Source organism: Scomber japonicus, chromosome 2 (assembly GCF_027409825.1).
Source record: "Scomber japonicus isolate fScoJap1 chromosome 2, fScoJap1.pri, whole genome shotgun sequence".
In the NCBI taxonomy this organism is placed as follows: domain Eukaryota; kingdom Metazoa; phylum Chordata; class Actinopteri; order Scombriformes; family Scombridae; genus Scomber; species Scomber japonicus.
Genome location: NC_070579.1, coordinates 37,455,315 through 37,481,904, shown reverse-complemented (window position 1 = coordinate 37,481,904; position 26,590 = coordinate 37,455,315). Strand labels below are relative to the sequence as shown.

Genomic DNA, 26,590 nt, shown 5'->3' with positions numbered 1-26,590 from the left:
AACTTAGGCTACTGCCTAGTGCTTCTCTTGCACATAATAGGAAAAGCCAACCAAAAGGAGAAGATGGGCTCTCGTGTTTACTGTTTCAGACCTACACCATATCGCCCTCCACTGGATTTATAATGAACTGCAATAAATGTGAGCTGCTAGCCTATGCCTAGTTGTGCTTATGCAGATTTTGGTGAAAGTCATGCAAAAGTAGTGTAATAAGTAACATAATGTATTTCAATCAGGAGAGACCAGAGAATGAAGTAAAAGAATGTCTATTATGCAGATGATATTAATGATATGGTATATTGATGATAGGTATTGCTAAAGTCTATAGCTAAAGGCGATTGGACTCTGCATGATAAATCCCCCGATGGAGTACAGACACTCATGGTGGTATAGGTGATGACTTCGATCAATCAGTGGCCAAATCACAACAAAAGTCATCTTTAGACACTTCTCGCATGGAGCAGGAATAGACTGTATTCATTGATCAATTTAGAAAAAGACCCAACATTCTCCCACGAGCAAGCACTTGGTGACAGCGGCAAGGAAAAACTCACCTTTACGAGAAGAAACCTTAGGCACAACCGGGCTCTAGGTAGGCGTCCATTTGCCACGACCGGTTGGGGTTGAGGGGAGAGAGAGCGGGAAAGGAAGAGAAGGAAAAGAGAGAGAAGGGAGAAAGGGATAGAGGAGAGAGAGAGCACAAGAGAGAAACGATGTCAATCTGACTTTGCTGAAACTGATTGGGCTGATGAGGTAGAGGTGATGCATTGAGGAATCTGAAGACTGGGTGGTGATGGGGAGATGGCGGGTTGCACAAAACAGCATCAAGACAGCACCTGAGCACAGATGGAGAACATTTAAAAAGATGATAGACAATGAAGGTGTCACCGTGCTTTTGGTTAGACTTGACCAGGTGATGAGAATAGCTGACGTGTCAATTGATGCTCCAGAAATAACAGCAAGGAATTTATGAGCTTTGACAGAGATCAGCATGAGCTGTGAGAAGGATCCGAATGACTAAAAAATGAGAAATAAAATGATGACGTGAGCATACAAAAAGAAGGTCTTCCTGTCTGTAAGTAACTTACCCAACACTGGTGTTCAGTCACCAGTGAGGGGCGCTCTAATGCAAAAAACAAGTCCATTCAGTCAGTTCAGTTTTGAACATTTTCTGTTAAAGATATTATAAAACGCCTTAGTTCTAAAAGTGAAGTCATGCTATGTTACTGTCATTGTGCTTCACTTAGTAATTAATTGTGTATTGATTGGCTGGTGAAAACACTTCCATATTCTCTGGTTCTATCAGATCCAAACAATCCTGACTACAGCTGAGCACTGATTCATGCTTCTCAGGTGTGAGAATTGACAAGTTGAGAAACAAAAAACTATAATAATATGCTTTAATATGTAGATTGATGCTGTATGTAAAAAAAACAAAAAACAAACAGCCTTACTTCCTTCTCTCCCACCATCGTGTTTCCTATTTGTCTCAGTGACGATGAAGATCTGTCTGCAGTCACTCCTCTGCTGGTGTCCTCCTACATCCTCTGCTACACCCCCTTTGCTGTGTCTGAGGTGACACATGCACTCACTCACTCATTACATATAAACACAAGAGCAAATGATCATACGTTCATCTAGGAACATCTACAATCCGATACAAGCGCTTTTATTGTCAGGAAGGTGATAATTCTAATGTGGAATAAATATAGGAGCAAAACTGTTCTATTGAATTGCATTAGACTCTACAGGTAAATCATTCTGCTCTCATAGACTGTCTTTCATTCTGTCTACACTGACCAATTAGCTGATCCTTCTGGGGAGGATGGACCTGTCCCCAGCACCTGACTGGCTAAGAACATTTTCATCAGTGATGTCATACTTGGACTGTGGTCTGAACCCTCTTATCTACTGCTCCAATCAGGACTTCCGGGAGGCAGGCCTGGCTCTGCTGTGGACCAACAGAAAAAAACCATCAGAGCCTGTGCTCACTGCTATCACTAAACACCACCTGTAAACATTTACTCACACTGATGTCAAGAGAAGAACCTAACAAACATGTTTATTGTAGTACCATCACCCCTATAGAGGGCAAAAGGGATATTGAAGTAGCTCAGTCTTGTTTCCCGATACCAGCTGAGTGTTTTCTAAGAGTGTTGCTAAGGACACTTCCTTTTCTACAAAGTGATAGTACGTGCATGCTGTTGAAAGTTTTTTAACTTTGGCTATCTGTGATGTTGAAAATGATGCTGGATACACCTCAAAGTAAATTCACATATTTAACTCACTGTAAGCAGTGCTATATACTGTATTCAAATGCATACATCATCAAGTGTATATGTTGTAAATGACATAAATAACAAAGCTTTCATACTGTTTGCAATATGAAAGCCTCTACAGTCTGAATCATTCATGTTCCTGGGTGGAAGGAAGTTTTGATCATAACTTATAAATGTGGATTAATATCATAAAGACTTTGCTGAGCCTGAGTCACTGTAGGTTTTCTATATATTCCAACTTAACATGTTTTCACACTGAGTTTTGAAACGAGGACATTTATCTACATGGATGGATGAATGATTTTATGTATAGTATGCTATGTCAGAGCTTCTTTCATGTAATATTTTAGTTAGTAATAGGTAATATAGGAAATGTTGGGGCTATTTAAATTCAATTAAAGAGTAGTCTAAACCCGCTCAATGTGAAAAGTGCCTTGAGACGACTTTTGTTATGAAATAAAGATTGATTGATGTTATCTTCATTAATAAAAGAGTGCTCATTTAATTATATAACATTTTAAATGTGATTAAACATGGAAAATGTTATGAATGTTGTGATGTGAATGCCTAAATGACCAAGCATCACCAGAATATTTCCAAATTCATAGATCTACTCCTTTTGGGTCTAATTCCTTTCTTCTGTGTGTGGGCCAATAGTTGGAGCTGACCAGATGAGTAATAACACTTTTTTATAAAAGGCAATGCAAAGAGGAGAAATGTGTGAAGGTGTTTCATTTTTTTTTAATTAAATGTACTATTTGTATCATGAGTAATACATCAAATGAAATCTGCACCTCATAAATGTCATTTAAGGCAGTAATGTAGCAGAGGCTCAGCAGGCTTTGTTGTTGTCAGCAGGTCCATTAAGTTCACTTTGTTTGTCATGCTCCCATATGCATTACACCTTGATGCATCATAGATGAATGTTTTTTGGCTTATTTCTATTTCTTCTTTATTTCAATATATGAATAGGTGTGTTATCTGTATCATCACAAACCCATATAATATAAACATAGAGCTGATCACTCCTGCCGTGCTGTCTCTCCATGAGCTCTGTGAGTCAGTGTGGTCAGGAAACAGAAGCTGAAGTGGAACTGCAGCACGTCGCATACTTTGGACCAGAAGTGTCCAGTGAGCCGCTGGAACAGCCAGTACTGAGCGAGCCAGTGATCCAGCAGCTTCAGGACCACGAACCCGGAGCATGACAGCACGGCCAGCACGAGGAATCCCCGCGAGCGGCTGTCCCCGTGCACCAGCTGCACGCGGGCTCCTTTGTACAGTGCGAGAGCGACATGACAGCCCAGAGCTACCTCGAACCCCTGCGGGTGCACCAGCGCGAGGCCGTAGCTGAGGATGGAGCAAAGTTCAAGTGCTGCCCCGTGCCACGCGCGCCACTTCCCCGGCCCGCTTTCAATAAAGCTGATCCACACCGGAACCCACGCGAAGATCGGTAAGGTAAACCACTGGTCAAGCACGGCGGGAGCGCGCTGCAGCACTGCCAGGCGCGTCCACTGCACAGGTGCGTAAAACAGGGCCATCAGTGCGAACACTTCCCTCATATACCTACTCTGATTGGATTCTTTGACGCTCCTGTGCTGCAGCAGCCAATACAGTCCCATGTAGATATAACCCAGGTTAACCAGGCAGTTAAAGGGCATCCTGAGGAAAGCAGGCATATAATCAACCGTCTTCTCTGCGTAATGCTCATAAGACAGATCCACCTCCACTTCATCGAACAGGTTGGTGTTGGCTAAGCTGACACATAGCACACACGGCACCAACACGTGTAGGAGCGCTGACTTCATCATTCTTGCTGTTGTGTGTAAAAAGCTCCTACACTACAGCCATGTCTGGAATGGTTCAAACTGCTTCCTCTTGTTCATTCTTCTTCTTCTTCTTATCATTGTTTTTAGTGGCAGTTGGCACCATCTACTGGATTTAAACTAAAATCTCAACCGATTAAATCAAATAAAACCCCTCCCCACACATTTGCCAGTCTGACACAAACTTCAACAATCCGTACAAAAACTAAAAACTCACCATGTTTTTTGACTGATTTATCCTCCTTAGTTTCATGTCATCACAATGACCAAACATGTAACAATTCACTGCAAAGGTTTGGGAACATACTTGCCTTATTGAGCATGACCTGTGATCCAAAAATATTAACTCCACCTCAAAATGAAGCAAAACAGATTAACATTATACTTTTCATGAACAATGTTGTAAACATCTTCATTCTATAGCTGTCGATCACCTCTTTACACTCTTTGAATCTCCTTCCATCCACTCTTTTAGCTTGATCTGAGCTTTCTTGCAGTGGAAGAAAGTGGAAAACATGCCATCCAAGCACCCAATGCCAAGACTTTCAAGGCAGGAGTCCAGATGAAAGAAAAAAGATGGGAGACGAGAGGAGCAGACAGGACTCAGGAGCCAGATCAAATGGAAAGACACGAAAAAACGGAAGTTAAGAACATGAAAGTAACATGGATGGAGGTAAAGCACAACTGACTGACAATGATTCACATAGCATTTGAGCACCAAAAGTAGCTTGTCCTGAATGGAGATGACATCAAATTTGTCAGTGAAGAGTCAGGGGGGCCAGGGGCCAACAGTTTAAGCCTTCCTATTTCCAATATATCCAGATGCAGTTGACAGAAATTGTTAGTTACTTAGATAACTAACATTTACTCTATCAGCTCTTATTTTAGCCATTGTTGTAGCTCAGTCATAGTTTCAGCCAGTAATTCTAAAGTCAATGTATTGATCACTAATAACAGGATCAGGCTGCGTTCACACTGCAGGCAAATCTGATTCAAATCTGATTCCTTCTCAAATCTGATTTTTAGGCCTGACTGTCCACACTCTTTTTAGCAAGTGTCCAAATCAGATTTGGCTCTGTTCAGACTGGGCCACATTAATGACCAATCTGACAGGTTGCCGTCGGTTGCAACATTGTCACAGCGGAGACGTCATTTAGCGTGTATTGTGTGATGTCATATAATTGCAGAAACAACAAACCCTCGAGCTTCGCTTGAACCGAGCCATCTCCCCAAAGATTAAGAATATGGTTTGGTCCTCTGTCCATGGACTGATGTTTTCGACGTCCTCCGTTGCCCCCAATGATATCACCTCGCAACAACAACTGGAATAAGCGCGGGTCTGGTGTGGCATAGAGTGACGTAGCGTAGAGACGTAGAGAGATGTCACAGACAGTCAAAACCGATATGAGTGTTTGAAGCTGTTCAGACTCAGACACATCTGTCCAAATGAGATTTGAAACCTCCCAAAGGTGGTTTCACTCTGGTTTGCAAAAATCGGATTTCATGTGATTTATGACTGTTCAGACTTCATAAGAGCCATCTGGTTCCAATCTAGATGGGCTAAAAATCAGATTTTGGCTTGCAGTCTAAACTCAGCCTTAGTAAATACAATATGAGCACAGATTCTCAATGTGTCACATTTTCCAGTCTTAAACACAGATTATGTTAAAAAGTCTCTGTTTAGTTCTCATCAAACCAACACCAACAGTATCTGCATGTAGAGGGCTGAGACATGAGGCTGTCATCAGTATACATGATATTGGTTTATTTAAAAATGTCATACAGACACACAAAGTTTTCCAATCTCAACTTTTATTACAAACCAAAAATTAATTTACATCTATGAGAAAGACCAGTGTAAGGTGTGAGTGAGTCATCAGTTTGTGTGCTTGTTTCCATTGGTCTGTGTGTACAGTATGTGTTGAAACTGGCTGGATGTGTGTCTCTGAATGCGTCTAATAGCTCTTAGTGGTCTCGTATGTCTCGGGGAAAGGAAGGCTGACGTGTCCGCTTCCAGCCACAAGAGGCAGGATTCCAGCATTGGGAACAACATTCCATGAGAGTGTCAGAGTGATGTTCTTATTGGCCCTAGAGACAGACACACAGACATGACAGTCAGGTCAGTTACACAAAACTACCACAAGGGCTCTTCCCTGATGTTTAGGTATTTGATCCTTTACGTATAAATAACTATGGTCTTAAAATCATTATTCCATTATTGTAGCAAAACAGCTTGTGCACGTGCCTCCTCCATTATTGTGTAAGCAGTGTGCTGTTTCATAAGTAAAATACATGTCAAGGAGGAAAACATATTCCAGATCATTTCAGGTCTTCTTTTGAAAGTAACTCTGTCATTCACACTGACTCAACTAGAGCTGCCACAGTTAGCAATTAGCAGTGCCATACAATTAAGTCACTTCCTTATTAATAAAAAACATTTAAACCTGTAATAAAATATTTGATTCCTAAATACTGTATAGGCCTGAATATAAGGTAACCCTGATTATGACACAACCACCCAACACCTGTTTTTGGAAAAATACTAGGCTTTCTGCCGGTCTGATCAGCCGATATTTTGCATTTTATGCAATTTGTGAGATGGGCTGTAATGTCTTAATCCGCTGATCTGATCAATGTCGTCATTGTCGTGTTGAAACTTTTTGCAGATGCTCCCCTTGCATAGGTTGCAGATGGCTTGTGTTTTATCTGTCTCATTTACTCCAAAGAAGTTCCACACCACCGACATGTTGGTTTGAATCCAACATGTGATGGACAATAAAGTTTTTAGAATCTTGAATGCTGTCGGATTCAAACAAACGTGGGTGTTGTGGGCAGACAGATAAAACACAAGCTATTTGCCATCTGTGCAACACTAATGGAGCTTTTCCACTACACAGTTCCAGCACTACTTGGCTCGACTCGACACGGTTCCAGGAACGACCTTTTCCATTACAAAAAGGTACCTACTCAACGTGGGCGGGGTCGTCATAGCACGGCTCCGCGATACTGCCGTGACTTCGTTTTATAGGCGACACAAACAATGGAGGACATGGAGGCAGTGGTGTACTTGCTGCTGTATGTGGCTTTCTGTCACACACAAAGCAACAACACTGAGCCATATGGCTGTTTCGCTGTTGCTGGTATTTAAAAATGCCGGGTTTGATTCTTGTGTGGGACGGCTCATGACTCTTCCAGCGACAACTCTTCTGACCAATCAGTGGCCAGCAGTCTGTTGACCTCACATTTAGTATCGGCTTGGCTCGCTTGGAACCTCAGCAGAGCAGGTACTAAAAAAGTACCAGGTACCAGGTACTATCCCTAGTGGAAACGCAAAAAAAGCCGAGGCGAGAGTCGTGCTGGAACTGTGTCGTGGAAAAGCGCCATAAAGAACCTCGTGGGGAAGCATCTGCAAAATGTTTCAACACCACAAATTGAATCAGGCACCTGGATAAGGAACAAAAGGAGGAGCATGCCAAGTTTAAGAAACCGAGCATGGACAAAGAAGACATGATCGGGTCGGTGATCGGTTTATTTAAACTCACTAATCGGTGATCTGCCCCAAAAATCCTGATCGAGTAAAGCCTAAAAAATACTCTCTGAATAGAACTTACATCTTAGTATAATGACACTCACTAAATATTTTTACTGGCAGCCACGATTATTAGACTGCCTGTTTGTCTTTTTAAGCTCCTTATCATCTGATATTTGGCAGCTTGATATATTCCATTTCTGCAATAGAGACGTTGGATTTGTTTTCACTCGTCATTCATTTATTTCCTCTTTGGCAGAAAAACATAAAGCAAGCCTTCAGAAACTCCCGCAGGTCAAACTGAACTAACCAAACACTTAAGGCTGACTGGCTAATGCACTTAAACATACTTTAAGAGGATCTCTAGCCTGTTACACTGTTAATTTGATTAAAAAAATGGTAAACCAGTGTATTTATTCCTGTAGTCTGTTCATTATAGTAGTCTAAATATCTGTTTTTTTCCAGTCCAAAATCAACATAATTCCTACGGTTTGCTACTAGATATCATTCATGAGACATTTCATTAGTTCTTCATACATTGTGGCCTCAGTCTGTTCAAAAAACTGTGTGAATAACCACTGTCCAGTCTGACATCTCATACTGTATCAATAAATGCTGACTGGCCCTTTAAAAGATGAATCCATATGTTTCAATTGCTGCAGATCTTTTATCAAGCAACACTGTCAGGCCACATTTGACTTGTACATGTTCGACTGAACTGAAGATGCTGCAGTGTGTGTGTGTGTGTCTCTTCTCACCTGAGTCCGTTTCCATCATCAAAGAAGAAGTATTTGGACTTCATGTCTCTGAGGTTCAGTTTGGTATTTTCACCTCGAAGGACGATCTTGTCCCACAGCACCACCTGGTTCAGAGCCTGACACACGCAACATAACACAACATAAACATAACGGCTTGGAGAATATGTTTAAGACGGTTGAGCAATACAATACAATACAATACAATACCATACAGACTATCCCAGTACCAGATGCTTCAACTAAGTAGATCACATCCAATCTGTTCACTAACTCATCTGCTGCTGTTTGTGTGCAGACATCCTGATATCTGCACACTGCTGCTAACTAGCATTAGCTACCTGCCAAGTAAAGACAAAGTGTACAAAAGCAGAAATCTGGAAACTGTTCACTCGACTCACAGCGATTTAACTCTGGCAGAGTCATTATCAGTGGAGTCATGACAGTCCTGTAAACTGCAGCAGGTGAACATGTTGTGTGATAACATCGCAGTTTACAGGTCTCAAATCAGCTCATGTAGCAGCTAGAATCTATGTCACTTTTAAAATCTACACATGGTACAAAAAATACACATTCAAATGAACCAAATTAATTTTAGATATATCACGCAGCCCTAATATCAGTCTAGGCTTAATATGTATATGTGTGTGTGTGTGTGTGTGTGTGTGTGTGTGTGTTGAATACATACATTGCTCTTTGTGGCATACTCTGCAGATAGATAGAGAAACAGCTGTTTAACATTCCAGTCAAAAATTGGCTGCAAATGTAAGAAAGGTTAAGGAACAATGAGAGTACAGACATGACTGTGAATGTAGTCATCACACAAGGACCAATCCACCACAACATAAACTCAGTCTCTAATTATACAACTCAGATATAGGCCACATTTCTTAGGACCTTCAGTGGAAAGTAAATACAGTATTAACTGCTCACAGTGGAGGCTGAAACCTCAGAAATATACAGTGCATTCAGACTCCTTCGCTTTTTGAGATTACGTTTTAAATGGATAAATCAGCACCTGAGTGTCACTGCAAAGGGTTTAAATACTTGTGTAAATGAAAGATTTCAGTTTTTGATTTTAAATACATTTCCAAAGATTCTAAAATCATGTTTTCACTTTGTGCCTAAGGGTGCAGGTAAAAAGTGAAGGGATCTGAATACTTCAATACCTCAGTGGATGAAATTTAAAGAGGATCAATTATGCTTTTCCAAGTCCAAAAATTAAACTATAGAGCTGGAAATTAGCATAATACATCTGCTTTAAATATACCACTAGCAATAGCCATGACTGTAAAGTAAAAGTAGAGAATCTCTACATCTGTAATCTGGTTAAACTGGCCCTTCCAAATAATACAAACTCATAACACTACTTGCATACAACCACAATCACAAACTGAGATGAGCTTACTGCTGAACATGACATCAAATTCAATTCATTCTGAAGAATAAAATAAAGAACAAAACACAGACGCATGTTGTTCCTAATACACTACACTATATTGCTGTGATGCTTGAAAAACAGTATTGAAAAGGATATCAACTGAGAGGTCAAAGGTGATGAAACCCAGATCACTGCGCTCTCTGGGTCCTGTGAAGTCATCAACATTTTTCCTGTTGAACAAAGAGGAAGGAAATGAACAGAGGAAGCAAGACTATTCTGCTTAGAATAATTGTTAAAATGAATTACATTGTAATTACATGTAATCATTGACTCAGTGTTTAGATTATTTGAATGCTGTGTTGTCAGAACCATGCTGGAGGAGTTTGCTAAATTTGCTTTAAAAACAAATGCACCTGTCTGTGAAACATCCCTGATCCGTTGTTCTTACTGATGATTTATTAACTCATTAATATGGCTGAGTAGTATTGTTCATTTTCTCATGCTAATTTGCTATCCCAGCTTTCATGCAAATACCCAAACAATATTTGAATGTGCATTTAGCATTGCTGAGTATAATTCTGTGCTACACAAAGCATTTAATTGAATCAAATAATCCAAACCTCAAACGCATCATCAGGGTTGACTGACTTCACTGTTGACTACACGCTAACGTTTCCTTCCTGTTCCCGTCTCATCTCTGTGCTGCTTGTTTGCATTAGCCTAGCTTAAATACAGTTCTCACACATACATATTGCACTTTATGTTATGTTGCTGTCACAAATGATGTTTGATAATGAATCTTACAGCATGACTTTAGCGACGTGGATGTCCACAGGAACTCTTCTGTCTTTGAATGCTGTTGTGATGAAACAGCCGAAAGTTAAGGCCGCCATGACGCTCAGAGAGAAGGCGAACAGAGAGTTAGCTCTGGACAGAACCGTATTCATCTTTAGATAGCGCTTATAAGACCAGGAATGACAAGAATACAGGTAGATGAATGTGACACAGTATGGGCGCTAGTTAGCTCTCTATGCACTGTACAAAAGGGAAACGTCACGTTATGTGAATGTAAACGTATTTCCTGTTAGGCTTTTCAAAATATAATCAACGTCCGTGCGAGAAACAGAAACGGCGGTTCCTAAAGCCTTTTACTCTCCCGCGTAGGAAAAGTAGATTTGCTTCCGGTTGGTGTCAACGGTAACTTGACGCAGCACCAAAAATAGGAAATACATTCAAACGCTTGCGCTGAGTAAGCGGAAGAAGTAAAGGTTTTTTTTTCAATAACTTTATTCCTATCAAAGAAAGGCACACACACAATAGAATTTAGAATTATAAATGGTCAAAATACTAGCCCAATCCCCAGTGTACAATACATACATATATACATACATAAAAACTCAGTAGTTTGTAATGTGTAATGTTTCAGAGGATTTCAGAACATGAATCAGAAGGCTAAAGTAGAATTTCAGTTTCATTTGGGGTTTTAGTCTGACACCTAGTGGTTACATTTTGTCATGGTTGAATATACATTCTATTGCAAATGTGTCTCAATTGTCTTCCTTCCAGTGAATTAACAGTATTGCTGTCATATATGACTCAAGACCACACTTGTTGTAATCAAAGAATGAAGATTAAAGTTGCAGAATGAACTTCTTCTGTCTCCATGCTTGACCAGGGAACTATGGTGGCTGCAATTCTTAATTAAAGATTTTTGCTATTTCAAACCTTTGGAATAGGAAGTTTGGTTAACACAGTTTGTCTGCTATACTGACACTTTATCTAAATGCTACGAGGTTAAATATAGAGTGCCCCAGGACTCTGTTCTAGGCCCTCTTTTTTCATTTTATATAGTTCACCAGTTGGCAAAACTATACACAGTCACGGAATACATTTCCATTGCTAAGCGGATGATATACAGCTGTATGAGCTGTATAAGGGCTGATGATACTGATGATACTACAACTGAGATGCTGATCACTGGCCCAGCTAGACTCCAGTTTGATCATGTTACACTTACTCTTCAGCTGTCTTATTCCACAAAGTGTGATAGTCAAGAATCTTGTCATTCATTGTGATCCTTACTTCTCTTCTGAAATCACCAAGACTCACTCTTTTTTCACTTATTATCATTACATTGCTGAAATGTACTATTTCCTGTCCATGGCTGATGCAGAGACTCTAATACACATCTTTGTTTCAACCAGATGTTATATTTTCTGGCCTGCTAATTGTTAGTACTACACGTCTTCAAACAGTTGCTAGAATTTTTATTAAAACAAGATCATTTGACCATGCTACACCAATTCTAGCCTCCCTTCATTGGTTCCCTGTAAATGTTAGATCAAACTTTAAGGTGCTTCTGATGACACACGGGCAGCCATCTCTCCTTTTCTTCTTTCTTTCTTTGCCTTCATAACAATCTTTTCACAGTTTGATATACTGTACAACCCATGGCTAAGTAATAGAACCAAGGTATCAGATCAGGGTTCAGTTAGTATCATTAGTTAAAGTAAAGTCACGGGATCCTCAAATATTTAAGTATACTTTTGTAAATTAAGCTGCTATTTTCAAGCTATGCATGAAATTCAGACTGAGGCTCAGTGACCTACTTTTAGGAGGCTGCTGTCAGAAGCTCGTATCTATATATACAGTTCAGCAGCAGATGCTTAAATTACATCGCTGTGTGTGCGTGTGCGTGTGTGTGTGTGGTAATACCAAATACATACCAAGCCTCGCTGAAAGAGAGTCTGTCTTAAAGTGAGACATATAAAGGAGTGATATTGGTGATTTGGTGTTTATATGAGATTGGGTCAGTTGTAAGTGTGGTCCTCTTCAGGTAGAATTCGTTAAAGCAGCTCCTCCCTGCTGACCATGATCAACTGTTATTGATGATCTTCACTTGTCAGAATAGACAAAAGGCCAAAAGTATGTCCCCATTAAATCTCTATACACTCAAGAGCTGAAATAATTAAAAGATGAATCAAAAATTAATTGGCAACAATTTTGATTAATGATTTAAGTTGTTTTGTAAATGCAACGTTGCCAAGGAATTACCAGTACCAAAGTCTCAAATTCTTATTATCTTATTTTCCAATTTTCCCAGCCGGCCATGATGATAAAATCAGATTTGGGTTTTTTTTTACTGTTGGTTAGACAAAAGAAGTCATGTGAATATGTTCACTTCTTCACTTTTTCCTGACATAATGAACAGTCAATTGATTGTTATGAAAATAGTTATCAGACTTTATGATAATGAAAATGATTGTTGTGTTGGATCTGGAAGGAGTTCGTATCGTTTGTTTCTCCTAGTACTATGCAAACTATCAAACAATAACACAGGTATATTAGATTATATTGTTTTATAGATTTAATTGCTTTATGCTTTCTCGTCTCACAGGTAATCTGGGCCTGTAGACGTCCAGATGACAGATTCCAGTCCTGGACCTTCTATCTTCATTGTTGTTTTTCATTGTACTTCTCTCCTATCCTTCTTCTCTCTCCTCTCTACCCCAACCGGTTGAGGCGGAGGGCCGCCCACTCTGAGTCTGGTTCTGAGGTTTCTTCCTATTAAAGGGAGTTTTTCCTTGCCACTGTCACCAAGTGCTTGCTCATGTGGGAATGTTGGGTCTCTTTAAAATTAAAACCTGAAGAGTTCGGTTTAGAACCTGCTCTATGTGTAAAGTGCCTTGAGATGACTTTGTTGTGATTTGGCACTATACAAATAAAGATTGATAGATTGATTGATTGATTGATTGCTTTATTGGGGATAGTCAGCAGTAGGCAGTGTAGATACACATAGAGAGATTACATTTTGGTTAGTTAGAATCTGCCAAATGTAATTTTGGTCTCTTTGCATACATATATCTACTCGGTGTACTCTATACAAACACCCATTTTCCCTTATATTTAGTCTTTCACATTCACTGCTATCTTTTGTGATGTGAATTCTCAGCTATTTAATAAATCGTTTGATTTGAATATTGTATGCTACAGTGTCCAGCTGTCTTTACATGCTTTTGTATGCACTAGTTTCATTTCAGTGGATAGGTGCCATCTTTGAGTCTGGCGTCCAAATCCTAGAATACATCTATACATTGATGGCTTTGTGGGGTTGGTAATCCAGTTTTAGATACATTGTTGGGAAAATCACAGATGTAAACAATGTTAATGAATGAATACACCACCTCCATAAAGCCATCGTGGCTCAGAATTGGCACTGGCATTTTCACTACAGTGTTGTGATGAGGAGAGCTAGTGGAATCTGATAACAGGTGAGACTTGATGTGATTCACAGTTAAGTCCTGCCAGACTTCAAGGACGAAAATAGACTCTCTCATGCCCACACGTGGACGCGCATGTGAGATAGTCATGTGTGTTGAACACACCAACAACAAAGCCGTTCAGCCAATCAGAGTGTTTCTGGCCGCCCTCCCCACTGGCTCTCCTGTCAGCTGGCTCTCGCTCAGCTGGTGCAGTGTTTGAGCGGTAAGCGCGTGAGGTCCAGCCGTGGGAACATGGCAGAGGCTCCGTCTGTAGCTGCGGAGGTGTCCCGGAAAAGAGGCGCTGAGCCCGGCCCGCAAACTGAACATGCTCCGGAAAGGAAGAGGGCCTGCTGGGGCATTCTGACTAGCCAAGGTCGGTACACCTTTACTGTGACTGATAAGAGCGCTGACTGTTGATTTGCATAAGTAATGAAGTGGGCTGTATTTATGTGTACACTTACTGTTGGTAGCAACGATTGTGAAATAGTTTTACTTTGCCTATTATTTCAATTTTATGCAACTTTGTACTTTCACCCCGAGAAATTAAGAGGGAAATGTTGTTCTTTCTATTCCACTCAATTTAATTGACAGTTTAAATGACTAATTAGGCTGCTTTTCAGATGAACATATTTTACACAATATTAAAAAATGTTAAAATAGGCTACAACACACGGTTAAAGATGAAACCAGTGGCTTTTGGCTTTTTAAAGTAGGCCCACTTAAGCAGGATGATTTTTCATACTGGGCTTTTTATATTAATGGAGTATTTTTGCATCACAGTTTTGGGACTGTCAGTTAAGTAAATGATCTGATAAATATATTAAAGCCTAGATTGAAGGATATATAAATGCAGGCACCCTTTAAAAAATAGTCTCAACAGGCTGTACTAAAAAAAAGAGAAAATTGGCAACAAATAGAAAAATATTGAATAAACAGCTTGTACTAGTGGAGGTAATAAAAAGGAGTAGTCTACTAGATGATGTGAATATTATCATTCACAGTAGGTCTCAGAAATAACAGGAGAAAATGAAGTAGATAATAGCATGTTTTTTACCCTCTAAATCCAAATTTCAGATTCTTATTAATTTCATCCCCATTAAGTTTTCTGTTGATATTTTCATTACTCATACTGTATGTGTATGTGGGCTAGTATGTGATTGCAAACTAATCTATTAATATGTTTGACTCCTCCATAGAGCGTATATCATTCATTACATAATAAAACAAACAATGTCCCATTTCCTAATGTTGTGAAACTGAGGACTTCATGCATGTTCTTGTTCTTATTGGTATACTACAAAAAGACCCTCCCAAATGCCCATTGCTCAAACCAAATACCAATACGCATTTGCCTGCTCAGGACAGGCACAGTGTTTTTAGCTGCATCAACAGCAGCAAAGCAAAGGAGTAGATAAGACCCTTTAATATTCACTTAAATGTAGCTACTGCTTTTTAGTCATATGTGTACTGGAAATATCAACATCAAATATTTACTGGGCAGAAATGAAGACAATGCAGTGAAATACATACAGTTGATATTACATTGCTCTTTTTTTAAGGGTGCCTGTATAGGACCACAGCATCCATCACTGCTGTGGAGGCTTACAGCTCTCATGTCCTGACCATGCACAAATTATTGATGAACAGCGAGACTTGAAGTGGCAGAGAGAAAAGGTGTGCGGGTGGGACACAGAAAGAGGTTTCAGTGGGAGTGAGAAAACGCTAATAGGGGATCTGTTTGTTATTCAGACGTCAACATTATGCCAACACACAGGAAAATACAATTTGTTCACCATCTCAGATTTTATAGTTTATACCAAGGTGACTATCCTGGTTATATATGACTCAAATAAAGGCATAAAGCGCCATATATATTCCTGAAGTATGTTTCTGAATGGATGGAGATAAACGGACCACTCATTGACAGAATTGGGCTTCTCTGTAATGTGCTCTGTACAAATGGTTTAAAGAGTCAACTGACCAGTGCAGACGTTACAATGCAGCAGTGTGGATGTTGCAGTGCTGAGTATAAGTAGAGGTTTCTCCACTGACACAATCACACACACAAGGAGTGAGCGGGAGAGAGAGCCACTGAGTGGTAACAGGTACAGTGACACAGGACTGATACCCTTATTATGGTCACCATATGTATTGATTGAAAGATCTTACAGGTTAAAAGTGCCCTCTTGTGGACAAACTAATTGTGACACTGTTTCTATACCTCAAACATGTATTGGTCACTTCTGCACTACATTTTTTTGTATCTACAAGAATAGATGTGTCACTTACTACTTGCACAGCTCCGATGTGAGTTCGGGATATTTTTAAATTGTTATGACCCCAAGATTGTTTAGGGGCGAGTAACAATAAAAAACAACCTGAGAGAAAACTGAAATATAAGTACAATGCCAATGTATTCATTTATTTACAAATGAAGGAGAAAGAACTGTACTTACAATTCAATCACAATCAGTAACAGAAAACAAGCATCACTAAAAGAGGCTGATCATGTTAATAATTGACATGTAAGTAAAAGAAAGTAAAAAAGACTTAAATCACTTAAACCAAGGTAGTCTATGAGTAACACCACACACACACACACACACACACACACACACACACACACACACACACACTACAGCACGTAACACCAACATTTCAAAGATGACACTATAGCACTATAGCCACTGCTGGAGTCAGAGATGACGGACAAACATCAGAACTGAATCCTCCTGTGAGTTCTGTACACAATGCATGAGTCATTGACAGAAAGGCTAGAGTTTGTAGACTATGAAACATTATTAAAACACAAAGTCCTACCTTAGTAAGGTAGGCAATGGGCTACAACATTATTTTTACCAAAACAAGCTATCCTCCGAGCTGGATGATTAACACTATCTACAGCAGGCTTTGGCTTTTTTCTGGTGAGGAGACTGTTTAACAGGTTCCCAATTGACTCGTTATTATTATTACATTTCAAATAGATGATTAAAAGCACATGGTCTTACATCTTCCCAAAAATATGGTGATTTTATCACACTTGGTACCATGTAAGCTTTCTTTTTAAAGCAGAATGTGAAAATGGATGAATGTTGTCAGGGCAAAAATCCAATGATCTGTTGATCTTTACAAATCATGACTTGATAGTCTAACAATGGCAGAGCTGTCGTGACACTTATAATATTGCCTAATAATGATAATAATAATGATAATACTATACTGGTCCTGCAATAAAGTTAGAACATGCAATCTTGTGTAAACAATCATAGAAAATAGAGGGAAATTAACAGGTCATGAAGACAAATGTATAAAGGGAAGAAAATACTAGAAATGATTGAAAGTGTCACAAAGATAAAGGGGATAATATTGAGACAGGCAGTTAATGTGCCAAATAAAGGAGGAGTAGAAATGGCCGTCTCTGTTGATGCTGTTGCTGATGACCTTTTCAAAATGGCTCCTGCAGTGTTCCACCCAGAGGAGGCCAGGGACAGAAATGACCTCATTGGTCATTGTAATATGTGACGGCAGAATGAGGTTCAATAGCCGAGGCGATGGGCATTGAGCAACACTGTGGGCATGCTGGTTAAGCAGATTAGTTCCATCAGTTAGTTCTAGCTGTGATACAAGCAGCCAGGCATCTAAACAGCTAGTTACTCACTTAGCTAGTAAGCAAGTTAGTGGTTATTTTTAGTTTCAGTTGCAGTCTGTTGTCAGTGTTCAGTGTGGCTAGCTAGTAACATGATCTTCCAGTTTAACAGACTCAACATAAGGACAAGCAAGAGGTGTGGACGGCTTTTCACTCCTGCTTTCATTTAAAATGTCTTATATCTACCAGTGGTTGGATGGACCATGGGGAGACGGAGATATGGGTATGTTATGTGTTTATGTGGTGTAGACTGAAGTGTACTGTAGCTACTGCTGCCACAGCTGTTGAGACCAAAATATAACCACAAGGAGCAGCGCTGACATCCTGCTTCAGCTTCTTGTTTTAGGCCTTAAGTCATGTTCTTTTTGCTTATAGATAAATAAAATCCTGGTGGAAAATTAAAACCACCTGCAAATTGCTGCTGCTCACTGATGTCACTCACTGTGTCCACAGCTGTCTGCTACAGTGTCAGAAAAGGCCAATAGTCCAAGCAGTTGACACGTTCATATAATTTGTTTTGTTGCTTTTAACAAATAGACAGTAATCAGTGTGTTTGCTTAATAAATCATAAGCAGTGAATTGACTCGAACAAGTTGTTGACTAATAATTTCAGCACTAAAAACTAGATCTTTGTGATCCACGTTTAATGTGACTGACATTCACCTACATGTCTAAATATTTATGATACAGTTCTAGCAGAAAATAAAATGGTGAACCATATTTCTGAAACGTGAAGCTATTGCAATCATATGTTGTGAAAATCAGTAAAGAAATGATGTACTTGGTACAACTGAACCTGGAGCGCTTGCCTTCATAGGTGGTATGTCACTATCCTGGAAATCATGACTGCAAGGAAAAGGTTCTGTGTCAGATGAAAAGGATCATTTCTGGATATGTACACCAAAACAAAGCATTTTGTGTTGTAGATGTTTACTATTCAATGTCCAACATCAGACAGTTGACTCAGTGTCTCTCTGTGTGTTGTTCCAGGGTCGTGGGCAGATCGCTCCCCTCTTCATGAAGCAGCTTCTCAGGGTCGATTGCTGGCACTGCGCACTCTGCTGGCCCAGGTAATAACTACACACAGAGAAAAGGATGTCACTTCGATTATGAATGTGTATAGCATTATTTTACATTCTTAATGTTGAGTACACAGTTGACAACATTGCACGTGAACAGGGAGTCATTTTAGAAATGTGGGGTCCAAAAGGTGTGTGTGTTTATAGTGTGTTTATGTGTAGCAGTAGACAGGCCAGAGACACACTAAACTATAGTTTGTTTGCACCACAGGGTGGCAGTATAATTCAAAACCCAATCTGCTCACTACTGCTTGTGGGATTAGATACAGGCTTTTTTGTTCAGTTACCCAAAACTATGAGTGTACAGGAAAGTAACAGCAAGCAGCCAATAGGAATGTCAACATCGTCGTGGCACATGTTCCATGCCCAAATCAATATTTAACAGTAAATAAGAAAAATACATAACTTTCCTATTGCTTCACAAATGAACAAGATGGCATACTATTGTGAAAATATAATTCATAGCCTAAATAAGCTTTTGAAGCACATCATTTACAGCACTGAAACAATTGTACTGGTTGCAATGTGCACTGTATGTATTTGATTTGTGTATCAATGTCCTCTTTATGTTTGCTTGCACGGTCACATGACATGGTTTGCACTTGCTGCATTTCAAAAAACTGGGTGTGCTGTGGACACGTCCAAAAAGACAGATGGATCACAGTGAATGTACGCCATGACAGCATTGCTCTTGTTTTGAGTGCCCTTGTCGCATGTCTCCATGATAAATAATCAATTTATGAAGGCAAAGGATCCAACATCTGAACAGACCTTTAGAGTGGATGGCAAAGATTGAGAGATCTTTTTACTGAAAGTAAAGCAATGTAGAGGCATATAGGGGCCACTTGCTGTCTGCTTCAGCTCAACACTTCATTAGTTAAGGTCTTCATCTATGTTTTTTGTTACATTGCTGCTGATTGGCTAGTGTAGTAAAACTGGACAGCACCACCCTCATCACTGCTCTGGTGGTAGGGTTAGGGTTAGGGTTAGGCTGTTATTGGGCTGCATGGATCCAATTCTGACAGTGAAACAAGTCATTTAATGGGGGCTGTGACACTCAAAACAATGTATCCACTGTTGTTACACCCAGGTAACTTCTATTTACTCTCACTACCAGAAGGAGGAGAGAAAAGTTTCACACAGCATATAGAAGTAATTTTGCTATATGTTATGTACAGATTAGCAAATGATCAGTTTGCCTATGACCCCAGGAGCTCAGTTGTCCAGGTCTCACTGTCGCTGCCAACATAAGCGTTGAAGTCCCCCAGCAGAACGAGGGAATCCCCAGAGGGAGTACTTTCCAGTACTCCCTCCAAGGAGTCCAAGAAGGGTGGATACTCTGAGCTGCTGTTTGGACCATAGGCACAAACAACAGTCAGGATCCATCCCCCCACCCGAAAGCGGAGGGAGGCTACCCTCTCGTCTACCGGGGTGGACTCCAACATACAGGCACCAAGCCGGGGGGCAATAAGTATTGCCACCCCTGCCCGGCACCTCTCACTATTGGCAACTCCAGAGTGGAAGAGAGTCCAACCCCTCTCGAGAAGACTGGTTCCAGAGCCCTTGCTATGTGTCGAGGCGAGGCCGACTATATCTAGCCGGAACTTCTCAACCTCGCGCACCAGCTCAGGCTCCTCTCCCACCAGAGCTCTAGAGCTAGCTTCTGCAGCCGAGGGTCGGACCGCCAAGGTCCCCGCCTTCGGCTGCCACCCAGCTCACAGCGCACCCGACCCCTTTGGCCCCTGCTGGTAAGCCCACGGGAAGGGGGTCCCATGTCACCTCTTCGGGCTGTGCCTGGCCGGACCCCATGGGTGAAGGCCCAGCCACCGGGCGCTCGCTGCCGAGCCCCACCACCAGGCCTGGCTCCAGGGGGGGGCCCCAGTGACCCACGTTCGGGCACGAGTAACATGAGACCATTTATTGTGTTCATCATAAGAGGTCTCTTTGAGCTACCCTTTGTCTGGCCCCTCCCTCCGGACCTGTTTGCCATGGGAGACCCTCTATCAAGGGCATAAAAGCCCCCGACAACTGAGCTCCTGGGGTCATAGGTAAACCTAAACATTATCAAGTGGCATTGACAGTACACTTGTGTTTTCACTGAGGACAGCTGGTTGTCTACTCTGGTTGGTAAACTGCTCTGGATGTTAATATATTGACTTTGCCTTTGTATTAGCATTGACTGCATCTGCTGATACCAAGTACTGAGGCTGGGTAACCAAGCTGCATTTGGAGACGGCAACTCAAGTGACAAACAGGACAAATATCAGGCTTGGACTGAGTTGGGGTCCTGCCCAAAACATGAACTGCATGGATTAGGTAGTGAATGAGGTTAAAGATAAGGGGCTATTAGTGTCTCTCATCATTATTTATTGCAGATCACTAAGGTCAGTTGGGGAAAAGTGGCCGGCTATGTTAAAGCAGAACTTGATGAAGATGCCTGGGTTGACAGAGACCAGGATCAACCTTCTGATAGGAACGTTCCACAGTAAGACTCCCATAGTGAGGAGTGTTTACATCCTTTAATGGAGAGAGGAGCTGCAGAATCATTGTTGCAATGACAGCTCTTTGGATGGGCTTGAATTGTTGTCATGTATAGGTGACCAGAGGATGTTGGAGATATTGTTCAACAGGTTGGAGGGCTGACAGAAATGGGTTGCTATGACAGCCAAAAAGGGTTGGCAAGGGTTGGTAGTTAAAGGAGTTATTGACACAGGGACAATGAACTATTTCAGAAAAACTCTAAACAGTCACTATGAATAGTGCACCACATCTATACTTCACCTATTGCCACTCAGTATGTTCATGTGCTCCTGATGTTTATGGAGCACCCACTCCCAAATATGAGTTACTAGAGTCAGCCTGTACTGGAGTCAGCACTGAACTTATTGAGGCTTGGTCCAGGATTGACAACAGGCAGGAGTCCAGCCAAAGGTCCATAGAGAAAAACGGGTAGTAGTAATGGCTGGAGAGAGACTGACAACTGAACTGCATCTACAATCTGGTGAGAATGTGAGAGTTTGAGCTTGGTCTATGTAGTGAGCAGATGATTAGATTATTGATGGCAACCACACACCTGACACTAACCCTGAAATCTCACACACAGGGAGAGAGAGAGACTAGTGGGCAGAGGGCACAACAGGTTATTTTAAGGAGAAAGATGAAAAATGTTGAGATGGCCAGAATCAGACAGGCACTTACTAATGTGTTTCCATCACTCAGCAGTAGGCCATTAGAGGCTCTTTTAACATGGCTCAGGAGATAGCATGTCAAATGAACCTATGGACTGTCTTGGTCAGTGTGCTTATTATTAAACTGAATGACTGCTCATGATTGAAATTGTTTTTCCATGTTGCCAAATGCAATTAATTAAAACTGTTTCTCAAAAGTGTCTGTTGATGGTGTTTCCACCTTTGATTAATGCTAGAAGAGGTGAGAATTTTATTATATTTTGAACAGGCAAGACATTAAGATATTCATGTCTCATACATTACTCTGAATTTCATTTGTAAACCTTTAAATATGAGACCGAAAGCTATTTTGCTATTGTGTATTAAAAAGTAACCACTAGCTTACAATCTTTGTACCAATGGTGAAGTGTTACCTGAGTGACACAGTATTGTGAGTGAGAGAAGACCAAATTATACTTCTCTGTAATCTATTCTATATCATGGCTATAAAAACTTTGTGCTCTGATAATGTTTGCTTGTTCTTATTGGTGAACATTAAAGCCAGTATTACATAAACTTGGGCAAGATTTCTTTTTCATACTAGACCAGAATTCATGCCACGAAGAGAGAACTCTGGGTAATGTGACAGTATTCCAACTTATCAACACTACAATGTCAATGTTATGTTTATTTATATAGCACATTTAAAACAGCCAGTGGCGTACCAAAGTCCTTTACAGTAAAATAAGCAGAAACAATAAACAATCATTTCCTCAAAATACATTCAAATCAGAAAGTGTGCCTCTCATCTAATGTGTGTTTTTCTTTTCAGGGCTACCACGCCAACATTGTCACCATTGACCATGTGACCCCTCTACATGAAGCCTGCCTGTCAGGACATGTTGCCTGTGTCAGAGCATTAATACATGCTGGAGCTTATGTAAATATTCTTCTTATCATCAGCATTATTATATAATTCCTGTGTCGACCATCTGGCACATTATATAGCAGTATTATTAAACCACTTCTGAGTGTCACTTGAATGTATAGCTACATATATGTAGATATACAGGTTCATATAGACTAGTTAGTTTTGCTCTAATCAGTCTGTGTGTTTACAGGTGAACGCTGCTACCATTGATGGTATAACTCCTCTGTACAACTGTTGTTCCTCTGGGAGTGTTGGTTGTATGGATCTTTTGCTGCAGAATGGGGCACATACAAACACACCATACACACACTTCCCCTCAGCTCTGCATGAAGCCTGCAAGAGAGGTAAATACAAGGAGCAGGAATTTAGTGTCCAGAATATAAGTATTTGGATCTCAAGTAACCAGATTTTGGTTCATTTGTATGAAGTGAGTAATGTTTGCATGATGGCATTATAAAAAGATAAATCAGATCAGTGAGGAAAGCTACACCTAAGAGATCATGTTGTAGTATCAGTATAAGATAATGTTTCATCACTGTGTGTGTGTGTGTTTGTGTGTGTGTGTGTGTGTGTGTGTGTGTGTGTGTGTGTGTGTGTGTGTGTGTGTGTGTGTGTGTGTGTGTGTGTGTGTGTGTGTGTGTGTGTGTGTGTGTGTGTGTGTGTGTAATAGGTAACAGCCAGTGCGTAGAGTCCCTGCTGTCTCATGGAGCAGATCCAGATTATGAAGTATCCCATTTGGGCTCCCCTCTCTATGTGAGCTGTCTACACCGGCACACAGCCTGCTCAAAGATTCTGCTGCACAGAGGTGTGTCTGCTGGATTCTACTGCACACAGGAACACACACACACATTTCCCAAGTAAAATGTTTATAACAAAAAATATAACATAGCGTCTTGCTGTCCAGCTGCACTGAGAGATAGCACATAATGCTATTACACCATTTGTTATTATACTCTTTCGCCATATGACTTTTTTCTTCTGATTAGGCTCTAATTAGAGCTCAAATCTTCATCATCAAAGACACAGATGATCCAACATCCCTCTTCTTTAAGTGAGAGAGTACAACTTCCTGATGCATCTCAAGCTTCCAAACACAGCCTTTATAACAGCATTATAACTGATCCATCAGAGATGAGAATACTGGCCATAGACTATTACAGTGGCCTGTGACTCTGGGTCTGTCAATATGGTCCTGGAGAGAGCCTCTGCTGACAGAACCACAGACAGTTTTGCTTCCATCATCTCCTTTGATGAGATGTCTGCAGGAGTCCAGCAACTAAGCTGTGGCTGTTTCTCTGGAGTTGATGGACTTCCCTCAGAGTTCTACAAGTGTGTCTGGACTCTGCTAGGAAATAACCTGTTTGAAGTATTCAGACTGTTTCAACTCTGAAACTCTGGATGTTCAATGCATCGCCATCATAACTGAATTCTAAAACTTGTGTTACTCTCCACTGTAATGTTTGTATTCACAGCCAGGTTAGTGTTTATAGATTTTCATAATACAGCATTAAACTAAAGGTGCAATTCTATTTTCAATCAGTAATTCTGTACAGGATATGTTACACGTTTCTCTGTAGTGTAGTGCACGTTCACAGTGAAACTCTGGGTCCAAACTGGTCCAATGCATTTATTCACAGGGGTTACCTGTGCAAAACATACTTAAAACAGTAATCAGCAATGTTATTTATATCACTGTGGCATTAACTCATCAGATCTACTCTCTCTGAACTGTCAATAGACTTGACTGTAATAAATGTAACTTACAGTCCTGATTTTAAAGTTCTCCATGGACTTCACTTCAACAAACACAACTGTAATGGCAATATTTCATTTCCCAGTGTGTCCCAATTCCAATTTTCCAGTTGGCATTAGTACACAGGTAGGCTTGGTGAGATCTTACACAGACCCAAATCCTCCTCTGTGTTGTAGGAAAAGTGTTAGAGGTTCAGTGCTCAGTGCTGCAAAGATTTGTCTCTGTGGTTAATTATTTGATAGATCAGGCCAAAATGAGCATCCTGCTCAATAGGAGGAACAAAACAAAAGGAAATGGGTCTTCTAAAACAGAGTGTACTAAAACATGGTGTCAAACCTCTTCTCTTCTCTCTTCTCTTCTGTAGGAGCCAATGTGAATATAGGCAGAGGAAATGACAGCCCTCTCCATGCAGCTGTCAGACAGGACAGTGATGATCAGGTGTCAGTGTTACTGGACAACGGAGCTGACATTAACCTCAGAGACAACAACAACCAACGACCTGTGGAGCTCGCACCTCCAGGTGGAAAAACACAACAGCTGCTAATGTTATTTGAAGGTACTTCTACTATCTTCTACTGCAGCGATTCTAGTGATGCTTAGAAGCAATTAAAATTCAAGCTGAGCTGTATAACAGTAAGAGGAACTCACTCTCTCTCTCTCCCTCACTCTCTCTCTCTCTCTCTAGTTTCACCGAGGAGTCTCTCCCAGTTGTGTCGTCTACAGATCAGGAATCTGCTTGGCCGATCCAGAGAAAAACTTCTCCCCCTCCTCCCTCTCCCCTCCCGCCTTACTCACTACCTGGAGCACACATAGGATAACGGGCACACCTGCCGCATGACAGTGAAAAACAACTGAAACACAGATGCCATGTCTTGAACTTTGAAATTATTAACCACATTTCATGTTAACATATCATAACTGTGGTTTAAACTGTATAGGTGAGTCTGACTACAACATCATCACACCAAACAATACTGAACATTTACTCTGGTGCACTCACTACTCTGGTATGTTGCCTTTGTGTTCCAAAATTGCCACAATTTTATTTTAAAGTTTTATTTAATAGGACATGATACTTTTCCTTGTATGATATGGTATTGACAACTAATCTCAATTTAGAGCTCATTCATCAACTTCATTTTGTGAATATTGGAGATTATTTACATTGTAAAAATTGTCCCTCAAGTATCTATATGTATATATGAATACCATTAAATGATCTGTGATGTGACCTCAGTGATCTCTCCAGCAGGCAGCCAGTGACACAGAAGTGAGCATGAATGAGGGTTACACTTTAGATTTGCTAGTGACCTGTTTATCTGAATGCACCTCAGCCTCTACACTGTTTATGTATTGTGTCAACATTTTTAAAAGGTAATTTATCAAGAGAATCATTGCATGAATGATAAATTGTGGTTGACTGCAGGATTAAAAACACATTTTGTGAAGACTCTCAGTCATCCAGGCCTGTGTTGCCATAAGCTACAAATGATTTTACTGTGATGTTTGATGTATTGTTAAGTGATGTTTTCCTAAAGCCTTTTGTCTAATGCTTATGTGTTAAATGATGACTATTAGTTCTGAAGATGTGCTAAAATTTACTGAACAAATGTCCAAATGCTCATCCTGCAATATTCTCATTGTGTTGAAAGTATCATCAGAATTGACATGGACAACTCTCTACAACCATTTATTGTTTTTCTTTATTCTTATTTATATTAATATATTTTTCCCACCTCCACACACTGCCTGTTTATTCTTCATTATTTCATATTCTGTTATGTGTATATTCCCTGAGCCACAACCCTCATAATTAATCCTCACCACTTAAAAGAATGACATTGATTAAACAGACAGACAATTCATATCTGCTATAATATTAATCGCAGGTGACTCAGTGAACATCAGCCATGACAGACACGGAGGGACTCAAACGGAAGGAATACTTATGTGACATTTCAGACTCATCAATGTATCAGCAAGCATTG

The 26,590-nt window shown here is 40.4% G+C and overlaps 5 protein-coding genes across 5 annotated transcripts in view; 3 read left to right on the top strand and 2 right to left on the bottom strand.

Annotated features, from left to right (window-relative positions):
- The window catches only part of si:dkey-9i23.8 (parapinopsin), a 30,862-nt gene extending 28,848 nt beyond the window's left edge, over positions 1–2,014 (top strand). The window contains exons 9-10 of the mRNA XM_053327717.1: positions 1,491–1,572; positions 1,805–2,014. Of these exons, the coding sequence (XP_053183692.1) occupies positions 1,491–1,572; positions 1,805–2,014 (292 nt within the window). The remainder of the gene's footprint in view (positions 1–1,490; positions 1,573–1,804) is intronic.
- The window catches only part of saraf (store-operated calcium entry-associated regulatory factor), a 171,979-nt gene that overhangs the window by 125,856 nt on the left and 19,533 nt on the right, over positions 1–26,590 (top strand). The gene's annotated exons all lie outside the window — the stretch shown is intronic.
- tmem187 (transmembrane protein 187) lies at positions 3,017–4,144 on the bottom strand. The gene has a single exon (XM_053341554.1). It carries the CDS (start codon positions 4,082–4,084, stop codon positions 3,299–3,301), a length of 786 nt encoding a protein of 261 aa, XP_053197529.1. The 5' UTR covers positions 4,085–4,144; the 3' UTR covers positions 3,017–3,298.
- spcs3 (signal peptidase complex subunit 3) lies at positions 5,895–10,854 on the bottom strand. The gene is made up of 5 exons (XM_053341584.1): positions 10,569–10,854; positions 9,921–9,994; positions 9,072–9,148; positions 8,387–8,502; positions 5,895–6,187 (listed from the first exon to the last, which is right to left on the bottom strand). Exons 1-5 carry the CDS (start codon positions 10,709–10,711, stop codon positions 6,055–6,057), a joined length of 543 nt encoding a protein of 180 aa, XP_053197559.1. The 5' UTR covers positions 10,712–10,854; the 3' UTR covers positions 5,895–6,054.
- asb5b (ankyrin repeat and SOCS box containing 5b) lies at positions 14,254–26,339 on the top strand. Its single transcript, XM_053341544.1, has 7 exons — positions 14,254–14,399; positions 18,663–18,742; positions 22,751–22,858; positions 23,040–23,193; positions 23,520–23,654; positions 24,967–25,158; positions 25,288–26,339. The coding sequence occupies exons 1-7, from the start codon at positions 14,279–14,281 to the stop codon at positions 25,413–25,415; spliced, it is 918 nt and encodes a 305-aa protein (XP_053197519.1). The 5' UTR covers positions 14,254–14,278; the 3' UTR covers positions 25,416–26,339.

Bases quoted from the DNA above. Each gene is read 5' to 3' on its own strand.
- tmem187 (XM_053341554.1), bottom strand. From the start codon at position 4,084: ATGATGAAGTCAGCGCTCCTACACGTGTTGGTGCCGTGTGTGCTATGT.
- spcs3 (XM_053341584.1), bottom strand. From the start codon at position 10,711: ATGAATACGGTTCTGTCCAGAGCTAACTCTCTGTTCGCCTTCTCTCTG. The intron at 9,149-9,920 runs ATATCCTTTTCA...AACCTTTCTTAC, and splicing joins CACCTTTGACCTCTCAGTTG to ATTTGCAGCCAATTTTTGAC. The intron at 6,188-8,386 runs GTGAGAAGAGAC...GTCTGTCTCTAG, and splicing joins GATGATGGAAACGGACTCAG to GGCCAATAAGAACATCACTC.
- asb5b (XM_053341544.1), top strand. From the start codon at position 14,279: ATGGCAGAGGCTCCGTCTGTAGCTGCGGAGGTGTCCCGGAAAAGAGGC. The intron at 22,859-23,039 runs GTAAATATTCTT...GTGTGTTTACAG, and splicing joins TAATACATGCTGGAGCTTAT to GTGAACGCTGCTACCATTGA. The intron at 23,194-23,519 runs GTAAATACAAGG...TGTGTGTAATAG, and splicing joins GCATGAAGCCTGCAAGAGAG to GTAACAGCCAGTGCGTAGAG.